The following is an 11,587-nucleotide window of genomic DNA, read 5'->3' as shown; positions in this document are numbered from 1 at the left end:
CAGGGCAAATGGAAAGTGTAACCGGGGTGAAAAGGGTGTTACATTTACCTAATTATGAATGTTGTTACATCAAGGCCGAAAATTAGGATGAGCACAAACAGTAAAAAAAATAGTTTTCCCTCCCAGAGCTGCCAGTGCAGCGCCCCCCCAGATCTGGCGCCCTATGCCAAACACCGGCCCTGCTACAAGGACAAGGATTGTTTAGAGACCTGCACCGTAGGGCCATCTCCATCTCCTGGTTCTACCGTTCGTTCTAGCCAATGGATTGGGGATGGAACCCATATGACAGACTGGAGGTGTCCCCAATTATAGTTCAAAACTCCCTTCAGAACACTTGACTGCATGGTCTCATAGTGGTTGCCTAATAGGAGCATGCAGGGAGGCATGGTCTAATTGGTTAATGTCCAAGGAGATGAATATCCACGGTGCTGGCAAGGACGGGTCAAGGCAAATAATCCCGATCTAGACCCAGCAGCAGGCCAGATCTGTCACAGAGTCTAACGTCCTGCACAAGAGTCAAAACATGTGGTGAGGGCATAAGACCCATCAGCCAACAATAGCCGAGCGAGCAAAGATGTCATTGGTTAGGAAACAGTTATGGTTTGATCCACCAGATCCCCCATTACTGGCGAGCCGAACTACCAGCCGGGCCCTGCACTTCTAAAGGGTGCCCTAAACCCTCTAGTGTGCGCTGGGTCCATAACCCAAATGCAGCACACATGACGCAAGGAACAGTTGGTAATAATAATTATAAAAAATGATATTTATATATCGCCTTTCAAGGGACCCAAGGTCGCTGTACATGGTGGACAAACAAAACAAACAGACAATCAAAGAGCAAACAAAAAATAAAGGAAGCCGGGGGACCAAGAAAGGGCTAGGGCCCGAAGGCCAGGGTGAACAGGTGTGTTTTTAATGATGATTTGAAGATGTCCAGGGAGGCAGCTTTACGGATCTCGGCAGGAAGTGCATTCCAGAGGGTGGGGGCCGCAACACTGAACGCCCTGTGACCAACAGTTCGGAGGCGAGAGCGGGGGATGTACCGCAGACTCCGAGAAGGGGTGTAGGGATGGAGGAGGTCCAATAAGCACTGGGGAGCGAGGGTATGGAGGGACTTGTACGTGAGGAGCAGTGTTTTGTACTGAATCCGGGACTTGACCGGCAGCCAGTGTAGGTGGATGAGGGTGGGGGTGATATGTTGCCATGGTGCGGGGGAGAAGCCTGGCGGCAGAGAAGCCTGGCGGGCAGAGTTCTGGACGTGTTGGAGCCTGTCCAGGGTTTTGCTGGGAACCCCGGACAGGACTCCATTGCAGTAGTCCAGACGGGATGTGATGAAGGCGTGTACAAGTGTTTCTGCCACAGAGTCAGAGAGTGAAGGCCGAGTCTGGCAATGTTTTTGAGATGGTAGAAGGCGGATTTGGTAACATATTTCATGTGCGCTTGGAAACAGAGGGTGGTGTCCAGTAATGACCTTTTAATGTCAAAACTCAGCAGGTATAGGGAAGGGTAGGTAAATTAACCAACACAAGTAGTGACAAAGTCCGACCTACATGTAGCGAACAGGCAAAAGATAGGTTAAGGCTGGGCCAAGGATCAGGAAGCCAGTAGGTAGGCCGCCCCAGTGACAGCCAACAGCCAAGGGGAGACACTGACCAAGGACGTGGAAGCAGATCTCAGAAGGTTTACCGGACAGGTCAGGGTCCGTAACTGGAAACCAGTCCAGAGCCAAGTTCTAAAGAGGCTTGCATGAGTGGCAAGAACAAACTTATATACTGGCTCGGTTGTAGATGAGATGCAGCTGGGAGCCCAGGTGAGCTGAGGGGGTGGGAGTGGCTGGGTGAATGGAAAAGTACTGAGGTTCAGCAAGTAGGAAGGGAAGCAGACTAAGGCCCAATTCCAATCCACCCCCTACACCCTACCCCTCCGTTTGCATGTTCACGCGGAGGGTCCGCCACATTAAGTGCTGTTCCAAACCAACGAGTGTGGAGGGGGAGTGGGTTATCAAGCCCTCAAATAGCGAATCTGCATCGGTCCTGACTTCACCTGCTGCCCTACCTGACCGGACTCAACGCTGCGTGTGTCCGTCATGAAACAAGCTGTGTACAAGTGGTTCCAGCAAACATCCACTGATAAATTGCGATGTTAACAACCTCATGATAACCTCATATTTATGTGTGAATTCTATTATAAAGTTGTGTATATTTACAGACTGTTGCAAAAACTAAGAAGCTTATAAACATCAGGTTTAAAACTAAAAGAGCTTTACAAAAAAGTAACACAATTAAAGATGTTTGGAGTTTTATTTTTGTTATTAATTTACATTTTTTGTCCAAGAGGTGTGGTTTGGAATTGGGTCTAAATCAAATGCCAAACACACAGACATCAGACACATTATGTTTCCAAAGCCATGTCGGGTTTACCGATATTAAGAAATCGTATAAATATCATCTTTATTAGATGTTGTTACTTCATCACAGAATTCAGACACATTTGTTTTTGTATGAGAGTAAGGCAGATGATTGTTGTCTGTACACTGCAGATGATACAAAAGGGAAATACATTGAATAAAACAATACACTAGACTAGAGCATGAGGTATTTTTAGTTTCTGAAATAAAATACTTAACACTATAAGGACTGTACTTAAAACAGGAAGGTTGCTTAGGGAGATAATGTCTGAAAAGCTTTGATTCATTTAGCAAATGTCGTTTTTTTAGTTAGTAACAAATACAATGTACTATGGTTAAAAAAACAACAACTGAAAGCGCTTACATACCATTGAGGTATAGTAATTTGGAAATATACAAACACTTTGCAATCCAAACAGTACAATGGTGTTACAGCCGCTACTACCTTGTGAGCTTAAGGCTGTTTGTGTATGTAAATGAGCTGTGCAGTTCCTCTGCTGTCATTGGCCGTCCGGACCGCTCAACATCCGCGGGGATTGGACAGACGTCGCCCAACCCCTGCTCGCTTCTGCCATGTCATCCGGGGGAGGAGTATAAAGGCTGAGCACGGACAACAGTCGGGAGGGCTCTGTATTTTGTGTCAGATGCCTCAACCCTATCCTTGTGATAAGCCTTCATTCTGTGGATTCTGAGATTTAGCGTGTGTCTTTGGTATTAGCTCCACTGATTAGCAGTGTCTGTAGTAGGGTTCTAGGCGAGCACACTGAGTAGCAGTGTGTCGTCGGGTTCTGTGTTAGCGTAGGGATTTTGTGTGTGTGTATACTGCTTAGATCCAGGTTGATTAGCACCTGTAGACCAGCATTCCTGTGTGTTTATACTGCTTAGATCCAGGTTGATTAGCACCTGTAGACCAGTGTTCCTGTGAGTGGATATTGCGTAGAGCCAGGTGATTAGCACCTGTAGACCCGCACCAGCTGTGTGTTTCCACAGTCCCGTTTTGTTTATGGTTTGTTTCCACTTTAGTAGTGAGATTTGTTTTTCTTTGTGTAGCGGGGCAACTCTCTTTTGGAGACCCTTTGTGTTGTGTTATAGTGACAGATTGGCCCCACAACACGGGTCAATCTGTGTGACCATCATTTTTACTTAGTTTCAGTAACAATAAAACCACCGGTAACGAATATACCAAATCCAATCTGGTCGTGTCGTTTCCCGTTTGTACCCTAGCCAAGTGGGAACGTAACAAATGGTAAATATGAAAAGCACAAAGAACAAACATGGAGTACGACATAGCAACCTATGATACCCATATCTCAAAAATTCAGAAGTGAGAGTGGCTTTCCTAATTTGCATGCACCAAAGTGTGTTTGTAATTGAGGGCATCTCTGCCAGGCAACAGTAATTACAGTTTCTACACGAGCCAGAGCCACGAGCCTGCCTTATACAATCTTCCAAATATCAGCAGGGAACACCTAGTGCAAGGTTGTCACCCTAGGGACACTTCCATTACGTGACAAAACGAAGAATATAATTTGATTTACTGTTTCGTTAGGCAACCTCTGTTAGACCTGCAGCCATACACAGCAGTGGGGGTGCATGAAGATTGACTACAAATGAGTCTGCTGACCTGCCGGGGTCGTACATTCTGGAAAACAATTTGTGCTATCATTTAGCTGTAGATATCAGGCGGCAAAATGTGTTCCGTGGCTGATTTTCTGACTAATGGATCAGCTGTGTACAGATAGCAGCCTCCAGATTTAACATCACTTCCAATCCCAGAGGGCAAAAGCATCTGAACCACCAACACCTCTCCTGGAAAGTTTGGAAAAGGTATGAAGCAATGTGGAATCAGATGATAAGACCTCTGATATTTCTGATCTTTGACATCAAATGTATCTTTGGCAATAGTATCCATATTGTTTTTATTACAAGAACTTTATCAAGCAGAGCAATTGACTGCCTATACTGTATGTTGTACTGCACGCTCTATATATAGGCATACACACAAGTGGATTTGTGTGATGCTGTGCCTTTGACTTCAGTGAGGCACTGCCGGTAATTGATACGATCAAAAATCTTTTGTCATTTATGAGAAACTTCAATATCAGATAGAGCCGAACAGAAGTCTAATCTTTCAACAAGATTAACAAAGATGAGACAATGCTTAATATGTATAAAAAAAAAAGGATAACAAAAGGAAGTACAAATAAAAAGAGGCAAGAAACGGGAAATTGCATTACATCTAATCTTCTTTGCTCATAACAAATAAAATAAATGACAGAAGCACATGAATATCACTGTAACACAGCACAATTGACGTACCAGATTAATTATTTTAATGAAGGCCTCTAATGCATAATTGGCCTCTAATGCATAATTGTTATCTCCCTTAGTACTCTGAGATGGGAATAACAGTCGTACACAAGTCTACATTGTTTTCCCCTGGTTTGATAAGACAAAGATAGTGATAGACGGCAGATTAGGTCGCATTATTCTAATTATATCTTGCTGTTTAGAATTATATATATATAATTCAGTGTGACCATATTTGAAAGGACTGCTCTGTTCCTATCTGTGTGACAGGGACACATTCTGTTTAATCCTGCAAGTTATTTAAACAGCATTGCTAGCTATATTTTATAAAAGTTGAATTGTCATAACTTCATAATATCAAACTGATAAAGCACATTCTTAAGTCAGTTTATTTTCTGCAAAAGCAAAACGGCAACTTGTATAGGGATGAAAGGTTGCCTTCAACATCAGAAACATTTTAAAACTAAGGAAAAGCTGCTGGGGAAATGATAAGCATTTGACTTTTCTTTCCTCCATGTTGTGTTTTCTTATCTGTGCTGTTGTATTAGCTGTAAAGTGTCTCTACTGTAGGCTATTTTTATTATATGTACAGCACTTTGGCTCGACCAAAAATCGTTTATAAATGTGCTATATAAATAAAACTTGATTTGATCTTACTGCTGTCTTAGCGTGCATGTTCAGTTCTAAAGCTGTAGTAATAGAATGTTGAGTCAAGTCGGTTAGAAGTCCATGTCGTGCTTACCACAGCAGCAGGAAACACAATGGAACAAACAATGTGTGTTTTTAAAGGAGCCCATGGCCAGAATATGCTCTGTGACAAAGAGGGTCACTGTTTGATGAAGCATAAGAGATTCAACGCAGCCTTCCTGTTACTTTGACAATGGGTCCAGTTGTATCTTCTACATTTACATTACAATGTTGGATATTTCTCTTCAACCTTCAAGGCTTTCCACGAGCTGATGAAATGTTGTCATTTACATAATTGGTGCAATAACTTTTAGTCAAACCCATAAGAAACCAAGGACCAAAACAGACCAGGTGATTCATTTTAGGGTAAATTCACAGTAGAAACCTACCTCCATAAAGTTGAGGGAATCACAAGACACAGTTTGAACAAACGATAGTTCAAAAGTAGTAGATTTCTTAACTCTAGCATCAAACTCCAAAATAACTTGGCTCTCATAATGCCATCACTTGCAACTTTTGTTAGTTCCCCAATGTCTTGTAAACTCTTTCAAACTCAACACCTCAAGTTTGTTAAACATATTTAGTTTGTAGCCTCCAAGCCATTGGCCGAATAACCCTGATGACATCACTGCAACATCATTAGGATTATTTTCTCAAACTTCAGACAGCTCTCTCTGAAGCCAACGGAGCCATTATCCAATTATCATATGACAAGTAATTCACCCCTTGTTGGTGTATAAAAATGGTAGGAAGTTCCCATTAACAATTTGAATATCCAATGTGCAAGGTTTGATTGCCCTCAAGTTCTCATCTGCAAAAGAAAACCACAGCCAATCAGTGATATTTATAAAAATATATTTCACAAAGTAGGAAACAATACAGGGTATCTTAGATTACAGTACAGGGAGTAAATAATTGAACATACACATTTATAAGCAGTAAAGCACAGTACAAAATATGATCTGCATGTAGGACTATTCCATATATATTGTTAAGTCTACCGAGAACTGCCATAATACTGTATCAGTACAAACTGAGTATGCACGCAGCTGTAGTGCCATTGAAATTCTCATTATGTGCAAGAGCTAACGTGCAGAGACAAACCTACCACCTCATTGAAAGCTAATGACATTAGCGGTAACTCTATGTACATTACAAGTCTTTTTTATTGATATCATACAGTGTAAGCACAATATGCACATAGTCTTGATTTGTGTTTTCCTTTTTCTTGGGCTAATGCAATCTGTGTTCCCTAAATGAGATTTGATGTTTAGGGAGAGTCACATATACTCTGGTATCAATTGGACTATTGTGCTCAGACGCTCACTGGCTGTACCTCAGAATATGAGATATATTTTACACAGAATTAGCATGTGTCAGAAAGGTCCCATTCCTGCAGTCCCAATTAATTAGATCGTCTGTATTGTTACTTAGAGCTCTTGTTTGCTTTGCTTACATCTAGTCTACATTATCAACTGCAATAAATTCATGATATGGTTTGGCTGTTATGAAATAGTGTTCAAGTGAAAAAACAGCTGAATGTGAAAGAATCTAAAACACACTCACTTCAAATTGTCAGCACAGAATAAAAGATGATTCTAATAACAGAAATTCAAAAACTGAGAACAATAATGAAGAATCAACACATCTCTTGTCAAAAAACAGTAGATTACAATTGTATTTAATGTTGCTTCTGTAAAAAGAAGGCCTCAGAGTTTCTACATTTCTCTTTTTTGTCTTCGCGTCAGTCTTTTATAGGCTAGTAACACTTGCGATCCACACCTGTAGCGTATAAATACAAAGAGTTGTATAAAGCAAGCCTCTCTGGGCTTTAGATTATAAATGTGTAAATGAACATATCAAATTATAACAAATTCACCTTAAAGCCAATACTGGTTTGTCTTTTTGCCTTTTTCAAATCATACATACATTCATCATTGTAATGTAGACCATATATTGCTTTTTCATTGTCACTTTCTTCATATCGCCGATCAGTTGAGTGGCCTAGGGTGACATCGGACAAGAGTCACTCTGCACTTTCTGAGGCCCAACTTTCTGTCCATGGAGCATGAAATGTCCGCTTCAGAGAACCCAACAATATTCGTTTTTCCCTTTCATCAGGCAACTACCAGCAATCCCAGGGTTTTTCTGCTACTGGCAGCCTCAGCAATTGACTAACACCCATAATACTGCTAGACACTCCACAACGGAATCTAAGTTACACTCCACAAGAATCATAGATCTCCTAATAAAGACATTGTCTGGCTCAACAATTACAATGCGCTTGACGTAGTGATACGTAGGGATGACGACTGCTATACCTCACTCTAAGAAGAATACAAAAAGTTGGCCTGTCTTGTTATTAACAGTTTTTTTTCAAACACCAGTTTCTAAAAGCCAGCAAACCCCCTAGCGTTTAATACACAAGTATGTGGACAGAAAATAAATCGGAAAGGTCTTTTTTTCTAACGAACCAAAGGTCAGGTTTCGCGGTCGCTCTCGCCCACTGAGTAGAGCTCCCCAAGTCTTCTGAAGCGTGGGCCCCACTCTCTGAGATAGTCATAGTTCTGATCCGAGTCTGATGATGCCGTTTCCAGTGAGCTAAGTGAACCGGCCATGGATCCCCGACCTTCGTATCCATAGATCTGGATGGAGTCGTAAGGCGGCGCTGTGGCATCATTGTCTGCCTCATGGAGCCGTACATTGATGAATTCGTCCACATCAACGCCGTTTGGACCAGAATGCTGTCCCGCCCTGGGCATGAACTGCAGGTCGGGCTTGATGTCCTTGCGCGGTAGGTAGCCGTTGACGCCATCCGGATTCTGCAGCGTGGCGATGTCGAAGGCCTCCGTGTCTTCCTCGCCGCCTCCTTCGTCGTCGTAACGGATGATATTCTCCCTCACATCTTCGTCGTCCTTTATAATCAGAGGCTCATTCTTGTGTCTCCTCAAGGTCACAAATAGTACTACTATTACTGTCAGAAAGACGGAGGGACAGAAAGGAAGATAGAAAATAGAAGTCTCGGTCAAGCTTTGGCAGGTGCATTTTCTGTTAGTACAAGCAGATCATGGAAGTTTTAACAATAATGTGGCAATGCAAAATAAAGAAACTCCTCACCCAACAGCAGTATAATGCAGGCCAGGATGGCGATGAGAGCTCCCATACTCAGGCCGATAGGTAAGACGTAGGCCTCCACGTTGCAGGACTGGACGATGCCATCCTTACTGCATCCACAGACTCGGATGGTCAGGGTGTTGGTGCTGCTCATTGGTGGATTCCCGTTGTCCGTCACAATGATTGGCAGGAAGTACATTTCCTGTTTCTGTCGCCGGAAGGTATCATGCTTGGCCAGGACACTGATTGAATTGTCTGTCAGAGAGAAAGGTAAAGCCAGAGATGAAGATGTGTGAAAACGCCATTGTTATTCATGTTAGCATCAGACCGAAGTTCTATTTTTAAGTGGTGTGAAAATCGATGCAGAATGAGGTTAAACTAATTTCCTATCAATTGTCACTAGGCTTTCTAACTCTCTTGAATTCCAATGCCTTAGATAGCTTCCACAGGATTGTAGCTGACATCCTCGTGGATTCATCTTCTTATTTCAGACACATGCATTTCCTAATATTCGGTCTATATGCTGTAAAATGTATTATCTCTTCGATTTACACACGGCATCTATTGCACGTCTGTCCGTCCTGGGAGAGGGATCCGTCCTCTGTTGCTCTCCCTGAGGTTTCTCCCATGTTCCCCTTTAAACTGTGGGTTTTCTCTGGAAGTTTTTCCTTGTACGATGTGAGGGTCTAAGGATAGAGGGTGTCGTTTTTCTCATACTGATATTCTGAGCAATCTGTGCTGTTGTATTTGCTGTAAAGTGTCTCTACTGTAGGCTATTTGTATTATATGTACAGCACTTTGGCTCGAGCAAAAATCGTTTATAAATGTGCTATATAAATAAAACTTGATTTGATTAGATAGATTTCAGCCACCTTCCTTTTTTGTCCACACTCCAATTTGGGAATTATGAAGAAGGGCGAGCCAAAGTTGGCTATTCCCCTTTGAGAGCCGAAGAAATGAAGGGACCATGCAGTCGACACTGACTTAGAAGATGGCACATGTCGACCCAGAAAGGTGCCAGCTGCTCTTTGATGACACTTCTGTGAAGCTGTCTGCTCATTAGCTGGCTCTCCTTACCCTGATCACATTATCAAACACTTGCATTCCCATAAGAATCTACTCCTGCTGATCTTATGGAAAACATACAAGAATGTCTGATAGTGTAACCTTTGTCTCTCTGCTTGAGGGTGCACTGAAGAGGAAGGGTTAAGAAGATGCTGTGATATACGCAACAAAGAGACGAGCCGTGCTGAGAAAAAATGTGATCAAAAGATGCAAAGCCTCATCATATAATTATTTGCTCTGCACAGTCTGTAATTCAAGTGAACATATGCTCAGATTTATTTTCTGCCACAAAGGGGTACGCTCTGCTTTATGAGCATCAACTTGTCCCATTTCATTTGGATCATTCCGCAGTGCATGGTGAGTTTGCAAGTATATACTACTGAAGAAATCCATCAGGGCTCGTCTTCAGGTCATTTTTATGTTAACTATAGATGGTAAAAATAGAAGTAAACATTTCCTGTCTGTCAGACAATTGACAGGGAAGGTCTGCTACTCAAAGAGAGAGGCAGGTGTGCAGATAACCTTCAAATTGATTGAACTTACAGGAGTTATAAAAATTCTCTTTTTTACCATCTATTATATTTTAAGTTGCAATAAAAGTGTTTCATCTAGCAGCTGACGGATTCTGATGGAACTCTGTACATTGAAATATTAATCATCATCATAACAAAAGCTCATTTGAATAAATGTTTGCTACAAATAGCTTTGTGGGGAGGTTCTAAATGACAGCATTGACACTAACAGTCTGAAACCATTTTTTTGAAGTCCCTTAAGATTATGTGAGCAACTAAGCACAGCTGTGGATTAATGCCAAATTAGTAGCAACATAATATGAACGAATGAGAAGGAGCAAAAGGGCTAATGTTGGTACAAGTAGTATAACTTTGTTTAAACTTATCCGTTTTCTTTCTTTTCGTTTTACTGCATACTGATGTTATGGATAGTTTTTCTAGTAAATGCAGTGGTTTCATGCATACGTAATTTAATATATGGTACAGTATTGCATGAGTTTGCGACACAGCTATGTAATAATCGGTCCCTACTTAGTTATTCACTCTTTTAACCTGAAGAAGAGGACATTTTCTTGATTTTCACAGTTTTTCTCTCTGTTATTGTTCAACACAGTACAAATGCACACATGCATAGGACTTATACAAACAGGTCTGGATACAGATACACATGCATTTCTATATGAACAGGTGCCAAAGGGAAGAGGCTCCCAGGATTTCTGGCACCAGGGAACAGTTGGGGGTTTGGTGCCTTGCTATAGGACATCTCGGCAGTGCCAAGAGGGTGAACTGGCACCTCTCCAGCTACCATGCCATAGTCTTTATTTTTGTCCGATCGGGACTTGAACCAGCGACCCTTCAGTTCCCAGGACAAGCTACTCCCGCCTGTACAGCATACTGAGCATTTTAAGTCAAACTTAAAAAATCCATCCCTTTAGGCAATCATTGTCAACATGATTTATTGTTAATATTTGTTTTACTACAGTATATAGCTTACGGGGTACAAATATTTTAGAGATAAAACAGAAACTCTCCCTTTAGCCTCCCAGCCTTCTAGTAGATGGAGCGACACAATAAAAGCAACCTTGCACTGCGAAATGTAGCTGACAAGCTAAGAACATTATTGTGTTGGCAGTGGTATATAAAAAAAAAGGACAACAACAATTAACTTCTAAAGTAGCGGACACTGATCTTTTTGCGGCTAGGGTTTTTCTTTACGCTGTTCACGGTGCTTTAGCTGATTAGCTAATTAGCCTGCAGTATCTGCAATCATTAGCAAGCATTTTTCCCAAGGTGGATGTATGTTTCGTTGCTTATACAGCAAGACAAGTTGCAACCAAGACTGTGATTGTAGGACAAGAGTACATTAGCCACAAAGCCAAAGCTAATTTGGCTTTTTTGTGTTTTGTCATGGCGGTTGACCGGCTTCAGAGTCAGTGTCGCTGTCTACCAAGGAATAAAAGATCATGCATACTGCCTCATCCTACTGTAATAT

General features: G+C 41.8%; 1 protein-coding gene across 3 annotated transcripts in view; it reads right to left on the bottom strand.

Annotated features, from left to right (window-relative positions):
- Nucleotides 1-6,242: 6,242 nt before the first annotated feature.
- The window catches only part of cdh8 (cadherin 8), a 147,842-nt gene continuing 142,497 nt past the window's right edge, over nucleotides 6,243-11,587 (bottom strand). For 2 of the 3 annotated variants that reach the window (XM_034220584.1, XM_034220585.1), the window contains exons 11-12: nucleotides 8,522-8,773; nucleotides 6,243-8,378 (exon numbers count right to left, since the gene is read on the bottom strand). In XM_034220584.1, the coding sequence (XP_034076475.1) occupies nucleotides 7,885-8,378; nucleotides 8,522-8,773 (746 nt within the window). In that variant the 3' untranslated portion in view covers nucleotides 6,243-7,884. The remainder of the gene's footprint in view (nucleotides 8,379-8,521; nucleotides 8,774-11,587) is intronic. The other variant, XM_034220586.1, reaches the window with a different exon arrangement.

Source organism: Gymnodraco acuticeps, unplaced genomic scaffold (genome assembly GCF_902827175.1).
Source record: "Gymnodraco acuticeps unplaced genomic scaffold, fGymAcu1.1, whole genome shotgun sequence".
NCBI lineage: Eukaryota > Metazoa > Chordata > Actinopteri > Perciformes > Bathydraconidae > Gymnodraco > Gymnodraco acuticeps.
This window is presented reverse-complemented; position numbering and strand designations above follow the sequence as displayed.